The sequence below is a fragment of the Rhagoletis pomonella genome, unplaced genomic scaffold (assembly GCF_013731165.1).
Source record: "Rhagoletis pomonella isolate Grant_MI unplaced genomic scaffold, Rhpom_1.0 Rhpom_scaffold_00007, whole genome shotgun sequence".
Classification (NCBI taxonomy): domain Eukaryota; kingdom Metazoa; phylum Arthropoda; class Insecta; order Diptera; family Tephritidae; genus Rhagoletis; species Rhagoletis pomonella.
In genome coordinates, this window is record NW_023458561.1 from 47,565,430 (window position 1) to 47,590,204 (window position 24,775).

The window sequence follows — 24,775 nt, forward strand, 5'->3', positions numbered from 1 at the left end:
AAACTGCGAACATTTTAGTAAAACAAAAAGTGAATGCTGCAACTGGGAGCAGTAATAAAATTTGAAAATAGACTAATAGCTAGTTTGACGAAAGGAATTGAAGTGAAAAATGATTTTTTAATTTGAATTTAATATGGATACTGAGAGGGGAAAAAATCATTTTTCACGTAAAATTGTTTCGGGAAACCGGCGATAATAATTTAAAAAAATCTTATTTTGTACGCAGCAGCTGAATGTAAGCGTTATAATTAACACAAATACCATAAACAGTATACGTATATAGCTATTGCTACCAACAACAAAAAACTAAAAAATTTCGACTAGTGCTTTTGGGTCGGACGTTACGAGAGTTATGAAAAATATTCGAATAACCACAAAATTTAATCAGAAATCGAAAAACAAAATTAAAAAAGAAGCTCGTGAATCTTAACATTTCAATCCTCTCAGTGTTGCATTCTTACCCAAACTGCCAGCAAAAAAGTGTAAAAAAAGTAAAATATTAAACGAACAGTTAAAATAAGCTCAGATACTCGTTAATTGTACTTCATATTACTAAACGAAATCAAAGGATCTCTAAAAATATATACCATTCACCAAAAAATCTATTCTAGTTATATCAACACTCTTACGCATCTGAGCAACTCTGTGTAAACGTAGAATAACGCATTACAACACCAATATCTCACGTTATATCTAACGGTTTTCATAAAAGGTGACTACGGTACTGAAACTTTATATAAAAAGGTAAAGTGCGAAAATTAAGTAACCAAATGCTGTTAAAAAAAAAACATAAAATTCATTAGTCAACTGCTTATTTATATACATAAGTATTTAATCTCGCCAAAACGCTGTCACCTACTCTAAAAAACGAAAAATATATAGAACATATTCAATGCACCGTTATATCCAGTTATAAAAAAAAACGTATCTATAATTCATAATTACCCCTTAATGGATGTCGCTAAAGCAACTGTGAAACATCAAATGAAAAATTTATGAAAATGAAAAGCAAAAACCAAAAACCAAATCGTTTCTACCAAAACACCATCAACATCTGGCGTTTTTCATGCAACTTTTCGCATATGTGTACATACATACAAACAACATATTTAAACGCACAAGTGTTTATACAAATGCGTGAACGCGTTGCGTATAGGCAAATGTAAACATACATATGTACATACATACATACGTAGATATGTAAAAGTGCAACTTTCTTGAGAAGTGCATGTAAACAAAAGATTGCAACACTTACAGTGGGTGGTGAGACGCCTCTTTGCTCTAAACTAAACACCGCCGGAGGGAAGGCAAATTTCGCTGTTGAAGGAAAAGTGGAGAAAAGCACAACTAAAAAATATCAAAACAAAAACAAAAATACAGTGGAAGTATTTATGGAAATTTAATAGTTGCTGATCAGAAATTTATTAGAAAAAAACTGTCGAAGTGACTTAAAAAGCGAGAAATTCCAACAACTTCGTAAATTTTAAGCACGCTTCGTGACACGTTCGCACTCTCGCTACCGAAGCAAAGTAGTTTTCACAACAAAATGTACATACACACATTTTAAGTTCGTTTAAACTCACGAATCGTGCAATTACGAAATAAAGATTGAAAGAAAACACATGAGTAAACAAAATCCAGTTTGCATTTTTAAGCAATAAAAAAAGATTTGATATTCAAATAGACTGATTTGAGCTAAATGGCATACAAATATGAATCACGAAACGAATAAAGGAAAGTTTTGCAAGTCTACAAGCAAATGTAAATGAGTAGATCACGAAACACTCACGAATTAAAGCAAGTCTACTGAGCCTACAAGGAGAAACAAGTGAATAACGGTTAGGAATCGATAAAAAACGTGATTTTTTAAACCAAAATCTGTAATCACGCACGCGTGTCAATAGGACTTGGATTAATTAAAAAGCTGAAATGTAAAAAGCTAAAATTGTCGTTATATAACCAAATCACGAAAAAATCACGAACATATGAAAACAACAACACATTAATAAAAACATGTGCACACAATCACTCACGTGAGTACTTAAATATTTATACGCAGTAGTCACGAATCTCCAAATACGCAAAAAAGCAGTAAACATAAGTAAAATAAATGTAACCATTACTTAAAGCTTTAAGCTTTTGAAAAAAAAAAATTAAAGAAGCACTCATGAAAGTGCAAAACACATACGGGAGATTTGCAATTCCATTGACAATTGGAAAATTTTTAAACTCACGAAATACTCACGCATGGATTTAAAATATAAATATTTCATTTTTGATAACGAAATCTAAAAAGTGGATACCGAACACATTTGTGTACACTAAATAGAAAAAAATCACACTCACGAAAAAATAACGATTTTCAAAAAGCGTCAGCATAAGCATAAAACTTGTTCGAAATCAAACTTAAACGCAAGCAAAGTTAGCAAGTAATACCAACTGGAAATATTCAAAGCTCACGAAAGACTCATGCACAGATTTGGGATAAAAACTTTCAATTTTGATAAAGAAGTGTAAAGAGTGAATAAAAAACACTCACAAGACTCATGAAAAGTTCACGATTAACAAAAAGCTTCAAAGAGATCATTCGAAAACAGGCTTGAAAGAAAAGGTCGCTTATATGTAATGTTAAAGGCGGCTGGAAATTTTAAAAATTTGAGCAACGTCTAGAATCACGATATTGGACTGAAAAAAGGTGTTTAGAGAAGACTGAAAAGAAGAGAAAACAAAACGCACATAACCGCTCGATGACTTGTGAAAACAGGCATACCAGTTAGAAACTTGTGGCTTTCAGGTCAAACTTACTCACGAAAGCTCACGAGCTTCAATAAACCAACAAACGCTAAGGCGGTGAAACTTTACGCATAGCTAACTATGCAGTCGGTTAAAAGCGTCAAAAAAAAACCTGCAACTAAGACTCACGAAAATGTCACGTACGGGAAAAATATGAAAAATAGTTCATAATTGCTTTCGAAGTGCGTAAACGCATGGATTTTACGTCCACAAAATTTATCACGCCCCAGAACTCGTGTATACGAGGACTCCTGATGTCGTGATTTTTAAGAAAGGAATAATTGTATGAAATTCTGTATACGTACAATACACCGAAACGCACAAACGATACGGGAATTGCTATACAAAGTTCAAAAAAAACCAAACAAACAAAAAGTCATATACAACAACAATGCTGCAAGCAAAATATTTGCCGCGAATCAAAGCAATAGCACTACATCTAAATCTAAAATATAAAAAAAAATTATCCCATAAGACTCATCAGTAGTTTATCGAAGGAATCGTCAATTCGTCGACACCCTTCAATCATCAACCAAGTAACCAACCAACCAACCAACCAACGCATTTAAATGTTGCCCATCGACTCAGCGCTTGCTGCCAGCTCTGCCAAAGCATCGCACAGCTCTCCACCTTACACGCTGCGTTGCCGGCCAGCGCGCGGTACGGTCGCCGAACAACGCGCCACCAGCAACTTTGTGCTCATCACGCAGCATCAGCAGCCACAACAACAGCAGCAGCAGGATAACAAGGCTGGTGGCATGCGCGCAATGGATGAGGGCACCAAAGTCAGCACAACTTCTGTTAATATACACAGCTGCAATAGCAACAACAGTAGCCACAGCACGACGGTGAGCGCCAGCAGCAATGACAATCCGGGCGGGGGAAATGGTGGCGGCGGCCTTGCTGCAACGAGCTTTCGCAACAAAATGCCATCCATCTCGATTATACCATTGCCAGTCAGCAGCGCCGCTAGCTGCAGCGGTAGCAGCACAACCACCAGTGTGGTGCGTACTGTGACCACTTCGAATAAGGCCACTTCGCCACCACCGCTCTTCAACTCACCGCCAAGAAGCAATAACAACGGCTTTGCCTATAATAACAACGCTGCTAACGTGCAAACCCAACGCCCATTATTGCAACACCAATACCAGCAGACAGACAAGTGCACCATATTAAAATTTGATGTGCTACGCAAGCCATCTGCAGCAGCTGAGCTCCTGCCGCGCAATATCATCACCACAGCGTCAAAAACGCACGCGACTACAGCAAGCGCCCCGGCGACTGTCACGAGCGCTGTGACGTTTACCACGACTGCCGATCGTCGCCAGCAGCACTTGCAGGCATTGCAGCAATCCATCTTCGATCAGGAGATGTCCGATGATGCCGAAGCGGATGCGGAAATAGCTGCGCTACATCAGCAGGTGGTCGGCGGCGGCGGCGGCGGCGGCGGTGGCGGTGGCAGCAGCAGCATTGGTGCGGGCAGCCAACCGATTATCGTCAAGATCGAGCCAGCGCAATCCTTTCACATCGTTGATGAATCGGATACGCGCGTGCTGAGCTTACCGCTCTCGGATGCTGATAAAGTGGGCGCCAGTTGGATTGATCTCAAAGATATTGCCGGACTGCAGACCACCTCTGCCACGCTGGTGGATGTGTGCTTCGAATCGCCACCAGGTTTGTTGCCTGTTAGCAGCAATTCGTCAACTTCAACGAGCGGCGAGCAAGTGCTGCATACATCGGTGGATTCGGGTAGTATTGGCAATGCGCCGCCGGCTAAGAAGCGCCAGCTGGTTGTGAAACAGGTGCAAGTAGAGCAGCCGACTGCGACGGCAACTGCGATTGAGACTGTAATGACGCCTGCGACAGCTGTGACTGCAACGGCAACAGCTACGGTGTCCACAGCGTCTGCAACGGCTACCGTGACGCGACTCAGTTTGTCTGAGCGTAGTGTACCACAACAGCAACAGTCACAGCAATTGCAGCAGCAGCAACAACAGCAAAGTCAAAACAAGGGTACCACTACCACCAACACAACAACGGCAACGAGCGCGGGACTAACGCCTTCCTCATCGACGGGACTGAACGCCGGCGGAGCAATGACAGGTTAGTTTCTTAGCTATCTACTTATACGTTTGTTAGTATATAAGAACTCGTACTTCCTAAATTTATGAAGTAACTTAGGTGTTAGTAGCCGCCTAAACAGTCTCCAAAGCAGAGTATTGCACCATAGCACTATGTCTATTGCCTCGTTTCCATTATGCCAGTAGCATGCAAGTGCAGCGGGCCGGATTAGGAATTCTATTTCAGGTCATTTATAATCGGTATCCTGTGTTATGTCGAACGGCCATCAAGATATTGTACTACATTGCCCGATTTTTTTTTTTCACAAACCCATTTTTCTGAGTGTTATAGCAGACACTGCAGCGATGAACCTTATGTGAAGATTTATAGGAAATCATGCTGCTATAACATTTACTTTCAGTGCTCTATCTATTTTTTAGCAGGCCAGAAAGTCCTGGACTGTGTACCAGAACGTTAACAGCATTAGTTCTGCCTTTTCTGGGTTTAATTTAAGCCCATTTTCTCACCTCATTGGAAGATGTTTTCTAGAGTTTTTTTTCGATGGAGTTGCTCACCACAGATGGAAATAATACGGTAACTAAAATTAACACTTCATGGGTATTAGAGTGGTTCACAGATACATAGGAAAATCAACTTTTTGGAATTCCCTTGCTAACTTATTCTTCTTCTTTGGCGCTCTAACCGCCGCGTTCAACAAAGCGCGCCAGTCGTTTCTCTTCTGTGCAAACTGACGCCAATTGGAAATGTGAAACCAAGTTCTTCTCCCCTGGCTCTTTACATCGCAGTGGTGGCCTCCCTCTTCCTCTGCTAACACGAGCGGGTTCCGAGTTTCATACTTTCAGAGCTGAAGCGTCGGTGTCCATCCGAACGGCATGACTAAGCCAACGAAGCCGCTGAATTTCAATTCGTTGCACTATATCCAAATCGTTTTCAAGCTCATATAGCTCATCCGCTTTATCAGATGTTTACATTATCCTTATTATCATTATTATGGACTTTACGTCTCAATGGTCTACTCAGTCCAAAGTAGCACTTGTTGGCAAGAGTGATTCTACGTTAGATCTACAGGCTGACATTTTTATTGGTTCCCAAATAAACGAAGTCGTCTACTTTTTCAAACTTGTAACTGTCAACAGTGACGTGGGTACCAAGACGCGTATGCTCTGACTGTTTGTGTGATGACAGAACATGCCTCGATTTGTCCCCGGGTCTGGTGGTGACCCATTCGCTTTGGTTCTCTATTTAATCCCGAGAAGGCAGATAAGATGTAGCCCTTGTTTTCACCGATAATGTCAAAAGTGTCGGCATGCGCCAGCAATTGTATGCTCTTGTAGAGTATTGTGTCAGAGCGTTTCAGTTCTGCGGCTCTAATTCTATTCTCCAACATCAGATTAAAGAAATCACACAGCCGAATTAGATTCGCGTATTCGCGTTCCGACATCGCGGTTGTCGAAAGCGGCTTTGAAATCTACAAATAGATGGTGTTTGTCGATCCTATTCCAAGATTTAGCTATTGTGAATACCTGATCTATGGTGGATTTGCCAGGTCCAAAGCCACACTGATAAAGCCCAATCAGTTCGCTGACGTAGTCAGGAGGTGGAACATCCATTCCGTCATCATCGACTGGGGGTTCGGGTTTGTCCTGTCCACAGCTTTCAGTGCTGCTACCATTCAGTAGGATGGAAAAGTGTTCCCTCCCTAATTTATGTACGTTCTGAAAGTCAGTCACTAGGTCGCCATTGTTGTTCTTACAAGATTCACTCTGGTAAAATTGTCGGGCATATTTCCTGTCGGCTAGCATTTCAAGCTCTTCGAGTTCATTTATTTCGGCCTCTCTCTTCTTATTGCGGCAAATGCGTCTCGCTTCGCTCTTCAGCACCCTATAAAGGTCCCACATGTCTCGCGTTGCACCTGATCGCAGCGTGGGCCTATAGGCGGCATATTTTTCTCTGCAGCTTCTTGATACTCCTCATCGTGCCAGTTGTTCTTTCGGGCTAGCTGAAATCCGACTACTTCTTCGGCGGCGGCACTTATTGAACGGGAAATGTGGTTCCACTGTCCGCATATGGCGGTTTGTTGAAGAGTGCTCTCTGAGAGCAGGTGTGAGAGTCGCGAGGCGAATACATTGGCCGCCTGTTGTGGCTACAACTTTTCGACGTTAATCTTGCCTTGCATTTTTGGGCGCACATTTTTTGCTGCAAAGAGGCGAGTGCGTATTTTGACTGCAACAAGATAGTGGTCCGAGTCAATGTTTGTGCCTGGAAGTGTACGTATGTCCAACAGACTGGAAGCGTGCCTTCCGTCTATCACTACATGATCGATTTGGTTTCTCGTTTTTCGATCCGAAGACAGCCGCTAAGTTTGATGGATCTTGCTTACTGCTTGAACCTAGAACTGCATACTACCATGTTTCGGGTCCGGCGAAGTCGATCAGCCTCAATCCGTTGTCGGACGTTGCAAAGATCCCTTCCTTGCTCACCCTGGCAATGAGGCCGCCAAGCACGAATTTGATATCATGGCGGGGGAGTACTTCCTTCTTCTCTTGCTTTGATGCGGATGGTGGCGAGACGTTTATCCACCGGGCTGAATGACAGTACTCGGCGACGGGGTCACTCTCCTACCACAAATCCAACACCGAATTCGCGCTCCATTACATGACAGCTGTAGTAGACGTCGGAAGGCCCCTAGCATATCTTGCCTTTCCCCGTCCAATGCATGTCTTGGATGGCGGTGATGTCAGCCTTTGTCCTTACGTGAACATTAACCATTAAAGGTCCGGAAACTACAGGTGCATGCCTTCAAATCGTAGTTCTTTAAAAGTTTGCCGTCGTCGTCATCCAAAGGGGGTCTCATCCGAGGCTTTGTTTTTAGCCTTCACGTGGCGGGTCCCAAACCCAACGGACAACCGATTGCTGGCGCGGGGGCGCTTTCGCAACCGAATACACGTTTTTATAGCGAGCCGCATATACTGGTGAAGAGACACTGCAGACTTCAGTGAGCTCTTAGACCGAATAAGTCGGAGTGGCCCCAACTCTCTTTCTGCCGTGACCAAGGCTCCACTCGGATTGGATACCGCATCGCCCACATGGGTTGCTCACGTTGCCCAGAGAGCGCGCGCGAGGATGCAAGAGTCTGGATCAAGAATGATAGAATACAAGATTGCGCCGATCAGAGAGGATTGTTGAGAATAACTTTTGTGTGACGTCACACTGGTGCAATTGCGAGAGAGAAATGCCAAAACGTGAGCAAAAATGGAAGAAGAAGAAAAAATGTTGCAAGGAAAACGTAAACAAGTTGCACAAGTGTGACGTTATGCAAACAACGATTCTGTCAAATTCGTTAAGAGAGGAATAGCGGTCCGAGATCGGCGCAACCTTTGTATTCTCTCAATCGTGAGTCTGGATTGAGTATAGCCGTGAAACTGTAACTGCATACCCAGCACAACCATTATGCCCCATTATACTCCATTGATCTCTCAACTGCTCTAGTTAATACCCCATTAGGCGCTGTCTCAGCGAATCGTCCACGTAAATATGCATGTTGTGCCTCAGGCATACACACAATTGCCGCGCCGTGGGACATCCATGAGATGTGCGCTTGGAGAACCTTCTCGAAAGCTTTGAATAAGAACAAATAAGTTAACCTTCGTACACACATGGAGTATTATAATTCTTTACTTCTTCTTCTTAGTAAATGATTTCCGTTGCAGTTAATTATGACAAGTGAAAAATTTCTAAAAATTATCAAAACATATCTATGTAATCTTAAGCACCATTATTATTGACTAGCTGTAAATCAAAGTTAATTAAAAATATCATTTGCTACATGTGGCGCAAGAAGAAAATCGCTTTATCCGTTTAAATACCGTTCTAACCGTTCAACATTTTGCGCTAAATATAAGTTTAATGATTACCAAAAATTAACTTATAAATCGAAACTGTGTTGTGTATGCCATTTTGCCTACATATGTATGTATGTATGTATGTACTCGTATTGTTGTTGCAAACAAGATAATTGCAAAATCATCATCAACAGCAATAGCAAGATTAACATGCCATGGCTGCAATACAGCCCGCGGGGCGTTGGGTTCTTCATTGCAAAAAGTCAAGAACTGCAAAAGAACGTTTGTTTGTAACAGTACGTAATGCCAAGCAATTAACGAGAAAAAGAATTAACACATTCATAAGAACTTTGGCATCAAGAAATAAGCAACAAAAATTAGCTAACAGCAGAATGGAGTTTGTGCAGAAAAAAAGGAAGAAAAAGAAATCAACAAAGAGCAACAAATTAAGAACTGCAATTTCAACCTGTAAAATAACACACGTAATCGCAAAATCCCCAAGAACATTTCTCCATGTTCATTTACCTACATACATACATACATATGTACATATGTACATTTGTGTATGTTTGTATGCACAAGTGTGTGTATTCCCATATGTATGTATGTTTGTATGTTTTGGTATGAGTGCAAACATTTATTGGCTATTCACCTTTGCGTGGTGCGCTTTCAAGTGTCCCACTTTCCACACTGATCCAACTAAGTAATACGCGAACAACCGCAAGCAACAACACCAATAACCAATTGGCAAAAAAATTAGCAATGAATAAAAAACAAAAGATTAACCAACAACTAGCTAGCATTCACAGAACCAACACGTTCTAAGGCGCACACAGCCATACACACACACACCACACACACAAACGTTGGAAAACATAACTGCGCTAAGAAGCCGCTTCTTCGGCTTTTTAAGCTGCAACAATTCAAGCGACAGCTACAGCTTTGGCTGCGTCTTTGACTTCGACTACAACGACTTTGAGTTGATTTCTATATGGAGAGAACTTGGAAGTTGGGTTTTGGTGTGGTGCAGTTGTTGTTGCTGCTGCTGCTGCTGCTGCCTGCTGAGTTCGCTTGCTTGTGCAGGCCATGCTGTTACTTACTTACTTGATTAGTGTTGGTATTGGTGTTGGCTTTGGCTTTGGCTTTAACTTCGGCTCTGGCACATTGTTGAAGTTCTATATTCCTTCACGATTCTCATTTCTTACACAATTCTGGCCTACCACCAGCCGATTTCATCACTTGGCTGAATTCTCAACATTTTAACCACAACGCTGCTGTTCACTTATAAGTGAATAAGTCAGCCTAGAACGTTGGCGCAATAGGAGGCTTAAATTTTATACTGAGTTGGAATTGAAGTCCAAGTTGCTGTTGCGCAGTCAGTGGTTGAGAATTCGCTGCCATCGTCGTCGTCGTCATCGTCGTCATCGTAGTCACAAGAACCAGAATCGACGAAGTCAGCGCTTCAGCAGTAAGCCATATTACCGTACATAAATCGCAATGGCGTACGTGTTCGCCAGACTTTTATTCGTATGTACGAGTACGTGCCTACATACATACATACGTACAGGCAGTGTATGCAGTTAGTGTTCATAATTTTACCGTAGCACGAACCTTAGCGGTAAAATATTCAACTACAAACTATACAGTTAGCTGGTCGGAGCTGCGTGCCAAAGACGCTGAAATTGCCAATAGACATGGAAAATAAAATAGACACGAAGAACGCACAAGACCAGCATACTTAAAATACATAGAATGATGAGCAGCAGGCAAAAGAAGTCTGCAGTACTAACTAGTAGATATGTATGTACATATGTATATATCTAGGTGAAAATATATGTTTGTATATATGTTTATATGCATGTTTGTATGTAGGCGTTTATAACAGTACATACTAGCGGGCTGCATGAATGCATTCAAAACGGCTTATGAATTATTCATATACAAAACGAATGAAAGATTTTGGCTTAAATTTTTTTTGAATTTGAGTGAATAGCTGTTCTGATATTTGTGTCGTCATTAAAATATTCAAACAAAGTGAAAATAAATTGAATTGAAATAAATGACAATTTTTTGTATGAAAGTATTGGCACAGCAAATTTTTCACAATATATGCAACAATTTTCATTCTAATATTTTTCCGCTAATTTCGCATAAAAATATGGTGCATTCCACAACAAAAAACTCCTAAAGTTTGTGCAAATCTCGCGAAAATCTTCAACTTTTTAATCAGATTTTTTAGATTTTTTTATGCAGATTTGTAGCCCAATCAATTTTATTATAATAAAGTGCAAGTTTTAAGTAGCTAGGCATCACCGTTGATTTTTGATAATTTTTATTTATTTATTTTATTTATGATTTAGTCTACTCCATACAAAAATTTGTTCGAAAATACTTATTTGGAAAAAATGCAAAACACCTTCAACACAAGTTCGGAGCTATTCAAAAATCGCGCTGATTTTTGAGATTTTTTTTTATACTCGAAAAAATTCTAAAAAGTCTGATTAAAAAGTTGAAAATTTTGATAAAAACATGCTGAATTTTCGCGAGTTTTGCACAAAGCTTAGAAATTATATTTTTATGTTTTTTGTTGTTGAATTAACCATATTTTATACAAAATTGGTGGAAAAATATTAGAATAAAAATTGTTGCATATATTGTGAAAAATTCGCTGTGCAAATACTTTGTTCCGGCAGTGTATGTATGTATGTATTGCTGCGCCGCTATTACATACGAAAAAATTTGTTTGTAGAAAAAAACTTTTACCGAAATGAGTTGGAATAATTTGAATGTTTTCCATTCATTCATTCACATGCTTCCATTTGAAGGTAGAAAATTTAAAACAAAATGTATATTCATAACTTACAAAATTCCAAAGGTTCAGTGTTTTGTATGTGAAGTAAAATATTCAAATCTACTGTACTCTGTTTGGCTAGAAGTTTGAATGAATTCATGCAGCCCTCTAGTACATACCGAGTAGAGTAAAATAGAGTGGAAAAAGGCAGCTCGAAAAGTGCTGCCATGGAAGCCCATTGACTGCTTAGCTAAGTGACTGACAAACGCACTAACTATTGTCACAAACATACATACATATGTACATATATAAAAGTGTGTAGTAATTCGGCTGACATTGTCTTGGTTGCAAAAGAAGCTCATTATTTTTATTTTTTCCTTTTTTTATTGCACTGAGAATGCGCATGGCAATCAGCCAGATGGGCGAGAAGGGCAGATGGCACTGGATGTATGCGTGCTAAGTATCAAACCAAGTTATAGTATGTACATACATACATATGTATGTATTTTGTGGCATTGTTAGCTGAACGGAGTTTTCGCGTCGCATGAATGGAACTAACTGATAACTATTCGTACTAATGTACATACATATACATGTATGCACATAGGTAACTAGCTAATCACAGTTACCCAAATGCATTATAAACATGCAGGTTTTTTTTTAAATATATTATTTGTGTTTTTGTGAATGCATGCAAATGTTGATTTAAGTAGATACATACATATGGATGCACATGCCTATTGCGCCATGTTTTACAGCTGTGCGTGCCTGCCAAGTCTTCTAGCCATTGTGTAACTGTGCGTTGCGCATGCGCAACCTCTTAGCTGGCGGTAAAGTCTCGAAATTTATAGCTTCATGTTGAAATGTGTAAGTACTTAGTACGAGTACTAAATTTTATGAATATGTACGTTATAAATACATATTTATGTAATATACATATTTATGTATCTACATACTTTTGAGCGCTAATTTATTAAACATACATTCATACATATGTACATAGTATTTGATTGAATATGGTAATCTTGCAAGACAATTCTGGCAACTGTATTGAAAGCTCGTTAATGTCTTTCGAAAGAGTAATTGAAAAATCTGCTAGTCTAACGAGAGGGGTCTTGGCGTTACGCTATTCGCTTTTTAGCAATAAGTTTCTTAAAAGTTATATTAACTAAAAAAATTCGTATATTTTTATTAGTAAAAACTAATAAATAAAAGAAAAAAAATTAAAAAAAATAATAAAATTAAAATAAAGCAAAAACGGGTTAAAATATTAAAAAAATTAAATGAAATTACAAAAGTATAGATATTTTTTTTTTCAAATAAATAAAATCTAAAAATAAAAATTAAATTAAATTATAAAAAGAAAAACAATTAATCAAAAAAGAATAAAATGGTAGGTACTTAAAAATTAAATAAAATTACAAAAAAATATGTTTAGTTTAAAATAAAATTTTAAAAACTAAACTAAAAAAGACAAAAACATTGAATGAAAAAAAGTAAAAGATCCTAAGTGATACAAAAAAAAAAATATTTTTCTTTTATAACAATAAAATCTAAAACCAAAAAAAACATTAGATAAACTGTAAATTAAGAAAAAAAAAATTTAATAAAAAAATAACAAAAAGAAGTTAAATATATATGTAATTTAAAAAAATATATATATTTCCTTTTTAAAACAATAAAATTTGGACCAAGAAAGAAATTAAATTGAAAAAAAATTAATTACGAAATAGATATACATACATACCTTTCTAAAAATTTTATGAAACCAAAAAAAAAAATTAGAATAAAGTCTTAAAACAATAACAAATTAAATAAAATAAGTTTCTAAAACTTAAAATAGATTAAAAAATATTAATTGAATAAAAAAAGCAAAATTGTATTAAAAAAAATTAGTACAAAGAAAGCTCTCACCATGGTGCTCCCCATGATTGTTCTAAATCGGTGATGGACACTGCCATTCCTGCGGGCAAATCTCTTTCAAGCTTTCTATACATTTTGTTTAGGTGCGTGTAGAGAAAAAGCTCTCTCTGCCCATCGCTGCTCTAAATAAATAACGACGAAAACATATCCCGGTGCTGAATATTTTTAAATATTTGTAAAGGTTTTGTATGTCGCACCAAAAAAGCTCTTTCTGGTCGGATCGTTACTTTATTTATGGAGCCGAAAAATGTAAAATCTCTCTCATATCTCTCTGGAGAACCATATCACTTTTGTTACCACGTTTTGGTGCTGGCACTACTATTGGCTAAACGTCTTTTACCCCAAGCGGGGCACCAATTCAGGCTACGGCCATAGACGTTGTTGAAAAAGTGGAAAAGGTTGTTCTGGAAGTTACACGTTTGAAAAGGAAACAAATCGGAAAAGGATTTTAGTATTGTCTCGTTGTATTTTTGTATTTGTATATACAAATGTCACTGAGGACGAACATCAGCCTACTACTGGAAGTCAGTGAAGTGAAAGACTCGCTATAGATACCGAACAAATTTAGACAAGACAAAATATTTATCCTCTTTATGCATGCTTTCTTGCATGAATGAATGGAGATCAACATGGCACCTGCATATTTAGTACAATTTTCTTTCTTGCTATCTGAGCCCAATTAGAAATACCTAGTGAAAGTATGTTTGTCTGTAACTGGTCTTTTCATAGGAAGCCTTATATAAGTACTTAACCCATATCGTAATTTAAATCAAATATTTTCCAGTTACTTATATTATTTAATTGTAAGAGTTCCCCTTCTTTAAAGGCACTGTAATCGGATTTTAACAGATTCCGGAAAATTAAACCAAATCCTTATCATAATACATAGTACACGGTGAAGCCAGCTAGGGGTTTATTGTTCTGAAAAATCCAAAGCTCATTTATAGCACAGTTTAAGAAATAAAGAACAAAAGGCGTCCTTTCTTTTGAAAAAAGTTATAAAGGACAGTGTGTTAAAATTAAGGGTTATCCCTTCAAATAAAGGAGGGATGGTCACCATAATCATACCCTATCACCACCAGCATACCAAGTTAGATGAATCTCGTGTATTTTCTCCAGGGTTTTTATTAATTTAGCGCCCAAAGCAGTTACTTCCGAAAAATGTTTGCATGTCGGATATCTGGTATATAGTTGATTCACCGGGCAGTTATTTGACGGCGGATTTAGACCAGCGATGAACAAATAGAGGTTTTACCCAGCACGCGCCTATACAAAATGTATAGAAAGTTAAAAAAGCTTTGCCAGCGGGCAAGGCGATGCCCATCAACGGTTTAGATCACTGAGGGACACTGCCTTGCTCGCGGTAAAAAAGCTCTTATTTATAAGCTTTCTATACATTATATAGGCGCATACAGAGTAAAAGCTCTCTCTCTGCCCATCGCTGGTTTAGACTAAAAGGCAATGAACTCGATGCCTCGTATCATTTGGCAGGGTTGCTCTTCCTGAGGCAGTTAGGCAGAGCGCACTGATTGAATTTTATACGGCAAGAATGCTGCCATCTGACCCTACAAGTAGGCGTAACAACTGCTGCAGTAGTCATTCTGCTGACGTGCGTACCCAGAAAGCAGTAGTCTGTAATTATACCTATCATCAGTCGGATTTGGAAGCGTTCTAATTGTAGATGAGCCTGAGTTCGTTCTGTTTCTATCGAGCTCGGTCCAGATTTTGCTTGCTACTACGAACGTTGGTTCAGCAGTTCCTCCAGCTCAAGGTAATCTTGACAAACCACGATGCCGGTGGTAAATCCTCTTTTTGCAAGTTCATCCACTTCGCAGTTCCTTGGTGTTAAAGTTTTCTTACACCCCAACACCAACAATAAACTCGCGCTAAATACTTTATTTGACAAGGGCTCCCTGAATTTCTTTACTGCGCTTCGTCTATCGCAGCTCTGGGGTGGCGGTAATGCTTGCCGAACAAATTTTAATGCTTGAAATGTTTGCCGTGGTGATCATCAGATCTTCTGCCATATCGGTAGCATTCACATCCTCTTCCAGACGTTTGGCCGAGACTCTCTTATTTACAATTTGGCGTAACGCTACCGATAGCTAGCCGGTATCGCTATTGATTGGAATTTTGCGGTTTGAATATCGATTTTTTCTTCAATGCCATTATCGATACGCATTCTATGCAGTTATCGAATATAATTATCGATAAACGTATATAGATAAATTTATCAATATTGTTATTAATAACGGTACGATGTGACTTTTTAGATACGTAATGACAGACATGTTCCCCAACGTAGTTGTCCAAATACATATATATGAACTTATCGATGAATATATTTATCGATTAAGTCATCTCGATTTAATTATCGATAAACTAATATCGATATATTTAAAAGTCTTTTCTTGTTATATTAAAATTATAGTTGAAAATCCATTCTAAATACAACCAACGGAAATTGAACTTCGCACTACGCGCATGCGCCGTTGCAAGAACTGGCTAGCAATGTCTCGAAAAACAAAGCGAATTGCACAATGTGCAATGCTTTTGCACACTGACAAACTAATTTTTAGCGGATCTGCGCATACAAACTAATTTCCTTTGCCATAATTAGTGGCTGCTACTCAAATACGCGATTGCACCGATCGTACGCTCGCTGCAGTCACCAACCACATCTCTCGCCCATAAGCTCGAAACAAATTTGTTTTTTTTTGCATTATTATTCAAACCTTTGCCAAATTTCACATTTTTTGTGACCGCAAGTGGAGGATTTTCGTTTCCAGTCTGTTTTATTGGTTTTTGGAGGTTTGTATGCGTGTATGTGTGCGCTTGCGTTTTTTGCGATTAATACATCTCACCTCTGGCTATGTTGGGAGCAGAGATATACAACAGTTCACCGCCGCTGACTAGTTGCTTCTGCTGCTGTTGCTATTGCCATTGTTGTTGTATTGTTATAACTAGCTGCAACCAAAATGCTGTTGTTAGTTTTGGCCCTGAACATGGTCGTTGGACTTGGTTAGGTTTTGGCTTATAGAGTCTTTGAGCGCGCATTAGTATTATTGTTTCACAATTTTCAAGCTACGTATTACAAAAGTATCTGCACACTATTACTTTTTATGCATGCATGCATGTATGTTTATATGTATGTATGTAATACTTATGGATTTGGTGTTTATTATAAATTCGTTATTTTCCTAAGCGTATGCATATTTAAATAAATGTGTGTATGTTTGCACATATCTATGTTAATACATACATTAATATAACTATAAATATTTATGCAAAATGCTTCAATGGCAATTGGCGATCGGTGCGTCTAACTAAAGTTGAGCCAATAAACGAATCTATGCGCGCCAAATTGTAGTAAATGATCGCTTGCTGGCAAGCTTTGTAAGTCATGTAGCTGTTTCATAATACATATCTACATAGATATGTATGCAAAATTTATGCAGAAACTTATTACAATCTATTAAATAGTTATTTGTTGATCACCGATGTTGCTTTTTGCCACAGCGATTTTTGTGTTTCCACTTTATTCGAAAATTAATTTGTATTTATTAATTTTTTGCTTCGAATTTTAACAATATGTGGATATATATTTTATATTTTATGGCATTTTATTTCACTATCTCTTGATGTCTAACATAATTGTTTCAAAAAAACGCAAAAAAAGTTAAAATAAAAAAAGGCGACTTCATTGCTCAACATTGCAAAATTTATGTTTGCAAAATTTGCGAAAATGCAAATTACAATATATTTTGCACAAATTTCAACTTAATATATGCATTTTAGTGCGCATGTGTAATGCTGTTTGGCCAATCTATTGGCTACTTCGAACAGGTATTTAATTGGTCTATGCGAAATTAAGTGAAATTTTCAAGGCCATACTCCTCCAAAATCCCATGTGTGCACAGGTATACTTGCATATGCGCTTTCAGTCGCTTGTTAATAAGATTTATGTGTTGGTGTTTCAAAGAAACTACCTACTTATGTATCTCGCAACTCTATTCGATAATATATTTTAATCGAACTCGTTGGCAGTAAAATTCGCACATTTTTTTCTTATTAGTATCATAACTTCGTTGCTTTGTGTCACAAATAAACCGATTTTCAATTTTTTCTTTCGTTTTTTTTTTTTGCATAATCTTGAGGTTTGAACCTTTAACCCGAAAAAAAATAATTAGGAAACAAGAGAAAAGAGCATCTATTGAACTGAGTAGGTTATAGTGGTTGTCTCACATAACTGAAGCACTTGGAAAATTAAGAGATCGTCCTTTTGTGATATCTCGAAAACTAAACGGATACCAACTATTCGAGGTTATCAGGATTTGCGGGCCAAAATGTTACCATTTTAGTCTCGCGAGGGCTGGGCAGTCATCATCCTCTTAACAGCTGATACAGGGGGGATCAGATAGGATCAAGTACCATAACAGTTAATATTTGTATTAAAAAAAATCGCTCTTTAACAATCATTTTTTGACTTGTGTTTAATTACTCCTTAAATAACCGTTATTTTTGGCTTTTATTTTATAAATCCAAAATAACAATTATTTGTGATTTTTATCTAAATAATCTGCAAATAACAGTTATTTTTGATTTCTAAAGTATATGTCTTAGATAACAGTTATCGAAGCCATTTATTTATAAAAGTCATAAATAAAAATCAGTCACTAACCTTTATTTTTTACATCATACTTATAAAAGTCATTTGTTAAAGGCGTTGTAAACTTTTGTTTCCCAACACTTTCTTAACTGCGAAAAATGTTTACGACTTTTATACGAACGATTTAAAAAATAAAAGTCGGTTACTGATTTACATATATTGATGACTTTTAAAAGTAAAAGTCACTAACTGATTTTTATTGATGACTTTTATAAATAAAATGGGATCAGAAATGAGGGATTACACATGCGGGATCAGCGGGATTTGCGGGACTACAGACAAAAATTAAAAGACGAATGCGAGTTGTGAATGGGCTCGCCAAAATGAGTAGTCCACTTGCAAACAGCGTTATGTGATTTTATAATAGTAAGCCATAAATTAAAAAAAAAACGTCTACAACAACAAGTAACATCGAAATTGTATATTTCTTTTTATTATCTGAAAATTTGGATAAATAAGAGCCTAATAACATTAAACAAGTAAAAAAGTATAAGTTCGGGCGAAACCGAACTCTATATACCCGTCGCAGGTATCAAATATCGTTTCAACTTTCCCTAAACTACCTTTGCATGATAAGTATAATTATAAATTCCGATAATATGCAGAGTTAGATTTAATGATATAAATGATGAACCTAGTTAGGTACAAATCTCTTAAGTGGTTACCGAGGTACACCTTTGTTGTTATAAAGTGGGAATTTTATTCTTATTAACAACTAATAATTTTGTCAACATGGAAAGTGTGGCGTGAGGTATGTGCTTTATTTTGCGATTTTTGTTAATAATATAGTTGTGGGAATGGGTATAATACCTATTTTATAAATTGCCTATTTTTTATTGAAAACATTTTGCAATTTTTTTATTAGTTAGAGTTATAGATAAGTTCCAGCGAGTACAGCAATCTCTCTTCAACAGTTCGAAAATACAACAAATCGCCAATGTAAAAATATCGCGAACTCGTGCCCCTTTTTCCCCCTTCATCAAATAGAGCATCTTTTTCTTAAGTCGTTTATTGGGACGAATCGAGAATATAGGAGGACAAAAATGTTTACTCCATATGTATTTGCCAGACTTGAATGAAATTTGTTATCCAGGGGTTTCGTTGTCACTGATTTCGAAATTGATCACATTTCAAAATTCAGAATGGCGGATACAATATGCCGGAAGATTTCTTAAAAAATATATAGATTGTTATGAAGCTTCGTATCCAGAGATCTTCGTCGTCACTGGTTTCGAAATTGATATTAAATTTTCAAAAATCAAAATGGCGGATCCAATATGTTGGACCACTTTTTTTTTTTAAATTATAGTTTGTTATGAAACTTAGTATTCAGAGATCCTCGAAATCAGTGACGACGAAAATCTCTGGACACCAAGCTTGATAACAACATAGACATTTTTAAGAAACCGTCCGCCATATTGGATCCGCCATTGTGAACTTTGGAAATTTATCAATGTTATTGTGGCTTATTAACATTTTATTTTTAATAGTTTTATTGAGCTTTGTACCACGATTGTTTATTAGGAAAAATTGAAAAAGCAACAAAGTCTAAGCGGTAGAAGTTATAGCGGCTATTTCGGATATCACCACACCTCCTCATCAGACTTCTTTTTTCTAGACTTCGGTATAGATTTTGTTGCTTTTCCCATTTTTCCTAATAAAATAATCGTGAATTTGAAATTTAATTCAATATCCGAAATCAGTGCTGATGAAAATCCCTGAATACTAAATTTCATTGAAATCTGTCAAATACATGTGGAGTAAACATTTTTGTCGTCCTATATTGTCGATTCGTCCCTATGTGCAACGGAGGAAACTTTTGCAATGTGTTTTGAGGTTAGAAGCAGATCCTGATGTGATAGGGCAAACCGGACTTCAGATTCGTGCGACGCCAAAAACATATAAAACACCTGGTCTTGTTTTATTAACCTTTCATCGATTTATTTTTTGTGGTCCTGAATAATTGAATAAAATTTGAAAACGTTCGCCTTGATAACTAGCTTAAACTTTGTACATTTATCGATTTCTAAACACATTATACAAGTGTAGAACAGCCCTTTCTATTGATAAATAAGTGTGCCAGCGAAAAAATTGATTACTTTAACGCCATTTTCAAATATCAAACAGTAAAAAAGTTAAGCGAAAAAAACAGGAAAGCTTTAATAATCCAGAATCACAGATGTTTTAGCTAGTTTTGGGATTACAGCGAGCGGGTATTGTTTCACATACCCAACAGATATAGCAATTTTGACCATATACCTATGAAACTATGCATAATCATCAAAATCTCACAAGTTCCTGATTTTGCAATAAAATTAGTTCGAATTTCAAAGCTGAAACTTTAAAGACTTTATCATTCCTTCGGAAATATTATCAAAAAAGTCTACCTAATTAAAAGTAAATAAGTAGATTTTCTAAATCAAATCGTCTTTTTTACATATCAATTTTGAATATAACTGTTTAGAGGAAATAATATGATTTTTTCTCAGTCTCGCGAATCCCACGGGATTGGATTCCCTAGTCACTAAGCTAAACAAATTTGGATATGCATATCGTGTACCGGATTGCCTATTATTCAATAGCATGTACAGTGAAACCTTGATTTAACGAAGTTATCGCCGGTGCAAAAATGCTTGGTTATATCTATAGTTTTGATATGTTTATAGAATATCAAAACTTCGATACAGCGAAAACTTTAAAATTTTGTGAAAAATTCTGTAGTTATAGGTTTTTGTTAACTGGGTTCTATTCATCAACTTACTCAGAATTCGTTATAAAGAGGCTTCTGAGTCACCGCAACAATATTCAGAGGCTTTACCGTCAATATATTCTAAAAGTTTTCTTGCTCAAAATGACTTCGTTTTATCTATGCAGAACTTTAGTATGGAAAATATCGCAGCAGCAAAAATGTTGTTATAGTTAGTTTTTAGCTTTATCGAGGTTCGTTATATGCGTTTCACTGTAGATGCTTATTAAATGTTGAATGGGTCAAGTAAAGTTTTGCAAGTCTCGGGGATTCACATTTTTAGGTTTTATCTATTTTTAATCATAATAAATCATTCACTGACGAAAGGTTATCATCATTATCGATATTCGCCTCAAGCATAGATTTAAATATTTCATAGTTGTGCTAGATACATAATGTGACCAACTATTTCATAGCTCAAAGAAGTACAGAAACTGAAAACCAAAAATAGTATGCAAGTAATGAGAAAATGGTAAAATCAGAATATACAAAAACAGTAACAGTTTACCGATCAACAAATAAATTTTATTAATTAAAAATCTATACAATTTGTTATTCTAAGATAAGGCGCTTATTCCCAACGGTGTACTAAGCGTACATTTTAGATTTGAAATCATTAGACCACTTTTTGAATATTTCCATAGAAAAATTTTGAAAGTTTTACATTGAACAAAGCATTTCATTGCATTCATTTCAATAGGCAGCAACTTCGGAGCGCTCTGAATATGGAGTAAAAAAGGACGCCCGCAGCAACAGCTTGAAATAACGTTTTCGGTGCACTCCGACTATGGAGTGAGAAGGCACTCCCACATTAACACCTCGAATGAGTGAGAAGGGAGCCAAAGTATTCTTTTTTTGTTATTTTTTTTTTTTTTAGTCTGTGAATTGAAAACAAAATTTTCAATCAAAAAGAAACTGATCGTTCTTACCGAATATTCCTGAAAAGGGACACCGCAAAAAAGCTGTCGACATTATGGCAGTTCCAAATGCATTTGGAAGTAAACAATAATGCATAAAAATTTCTTTTGTCTAACTTTAGAACTTTTCAAATGTATTTAATAAAAAATATGCTGGATCTTGCAAAGAATTCCATAGAGCGGGCGCAAAGTGGCTCCAAACCTAAAAGGAACTTATTTTAAACAATATAAAAAGTATTTTTTGATTTACTTCAGGGTTTTTCCGTTTTTATGTTTTTTAAAAAGATGAAAACACTCTAATACTTATTAATTATGAACAAAATTAAAAACATTTTGAAAAACAGTAAAACCCTCTTTTCGGTCTATTATCGAACTCCGCTGGTATGCTGGGAACAATATTTTTGAACAATTTAATTTTTTTATTTTGATTTTTATATATTTCTGTATATGGTTTTAAAATGCTGGAATATTTAAAAAGAAAAAAAATCTTTGCCGGCGAACTGTTTTAAATAAATGTGAGATTACTTCAAACTTCTTTTGCGAGTTAGAGAAGATCGAGAACTCTCCCCAGACTCAAAAATTAAGATAAGTACAATAAGAGTCTATTTTGCGAAATGTAAATTTAGTCGACTGGGTCGGTCAACCTCAGCCTGGTGTAAGTAATCTAAACCATTTGAGAAAATTCGTTTCCAATGATACCTCATAAGTCTAAATCGGTAAAGTGTAGGCTGAAATATTCATTTTTTTTTAAACCAGTATTTGAAAAAAGTCCAAAAACAGGATCAAACGTCTCATTATTACGATTCACTTGGATTTTTTTTAATATTTCTATGCAAATTTTTTAAGCTTAAACTGTTTTGTCATCTATAGTGAATTTTTGCAAAAAATTTATTTTATTCAGAGAAAACTAAATTTTTGGAGGTATTTTCAATTCGGTTCTGCTCATATAGATCTTAATATTTTTCCGAAATATTTCGGTGAAAGTCTTATGGCCTTATTCATAAAAAATAAAGTAGGTTTAAAGAGCTTTATAAAATGACGTTTTCATACATTTTTCAGTTTATAAACCTTTTTTAAAGCTACTTTATTTTTTATGAATAAGGCCATTAAAATATAATATATTTTATAATTCCGGTGGAAAACCCGTACCGGTTTTTTTGTTTGTATGGGGAGTGATGCAGTCTAATGTACACATACACCCAAAAAAAAACTTCTCTTAATTGAAGAAAAACAGCAATCAAAATGAAGAAAAATGGGAACGAAACAGCACTAAAGAAGTTTTGTCCTCTTTTCATGCCCAATATTTCTTCAAAATGATAGATTACATCCACGCTTCCTTATTTTCGTGTACGTTTTTACACATTCCAAAGAAAAATTACGCATTCGGGAGAATTTTTTACTCATTCGGAAGAATTTTCGACCTTAAAGTAAGGAAAGTTTTTCTTTGATCCAGATATGGATTTTTGGTTCAGTGTACAATAAATATGCAGACGTAAATGAGGAAATATATGGACGAGCTTATGTACAACGAATACATATTGTTTATGTATGCATATCTATATATGTGTTTATAGTATATATTATAAATCAACAATATGCGTTCACTTACAGGTTGACACTTCTTCGAAGTTTAGGCTTCTGGTGGCCTATTTGTTGTGCAGCAAAACAATTATGCGAAATAGACGTGGAAAAGTAAAAATAAATACTTATGTATGAGCGGTTCGAAAAGGCATTACAAATCAATTATATAAATAGGCAATCATGTTTCCTTTACACCCCTTTTACGGCTAAACTGTACTTCTAAGGTATAAACAATTATATATCATTAGAAAGGTATTTTGATGCTGATGTGCAGGCAATTTTTAAAATTTCAAATTAGTTTAAAATAGAGCGAAAAAATCAATTCAAAAGTCACACCAATACCAATGCCATACATGTACATGGTTGGGGCGGAAATGCCTCCTAAATGTATGCTTTAATATTGATAGTGAATTAAAGAAACGTGCTAAGCAGCAGTTTAGGAATAAGATGTATGTATGTATGTACATGAATAGATTAGCCTCAAACAAGGATGAAGATAATTTTGAGTATGGAGAAGAAGAAAGGGATAAATACAGAAATTAAAATAAAAGTAAAGAAACCTAAATATGAAGACAAAGAGGAAGGAAAATTTAAATACCTTACCTAATAACAATGGAGGAGGTGAATATGTAAATGAAGAAAAGAATGGACATATTTAGATCAGGATAAAGGAAAGGATAAAGATGTAGAAGAAGATGAAGACCAAGACGAGGAAGATGAAGATGAATATGAAGATAAGGATAAAGATAACTTATCTTAACTTAACCCCTTAACTTAATTTAACTCACCTCAACTCATCTCACCTCCGCTTAAAAACTTACTCCACCTGAGTTCGCTACACAATAATTCACCACACCTTAACTCCCCACACCTAAATCCACCACTACTTCACTCCCCACACCTAAATTCACCACACCTTAATTCACCACACCTTAATTCACCACACCTTAATTCACCACACCTAAATCCACCACACTTTAATTCACCACACCTCAACTCACCACACCCCAACTTTCTCACCACATCTTAACTCACCACACCTTAATCTACCACACCTTAATTCACCACACCTCAACTTTCTCACCACACCTTAATTCACCACACCTCAACTCACCACAACTAAATTCACCACACCTCTTAAGACCACCACACCTGAATTCATAACACCGTAACTCCCACACCCAATTCCACCACACTGCAACTCACCACACCCAATTTCAACACAGGACATGATATCACTAAAGAAACAATATAAAGAAAAAGAGGAAGGAAAATTTAACTACCTAACCTAATAACAATGGTGGGGGTAAATACGTAAATGGAGAAAAGAATGAAGATATAGATCAGGATAAAGGAAAAGATAAATATGAAGACGAAGGTGAATATGAAGATGAAGATGAAGATGAAGATGAAGATGAAGATGAAGATGAA

The 24,775-nt window shown here is 36.4% G+C and overlaps 1 protein-coding gene across 1 annotated transcript in view; it reads left to right on the plus strand.

Annotated features, from left to right (window-relative positions):
* LOC118743872 (pneumococcal serine-rich repeat protein-like) overlaps positions 1 to 24,775 on the plus strand; it is a 27,361-nt gene continuing 2,586 nt past the window's right edge. Inside the window, exon 1 of the mRNA XM_036476635.1 lies at positions 1 to 4,896. Within this exon, the coding sequence (XP_036332528.1) occupies positions 3,363 to 4,896 (1,534 nt within the window). The 5' untranslated portion in view covers positions 1 to 3,362. The remainder of the gene's footprint in view (positions 4,897 to 24,775) is intronic.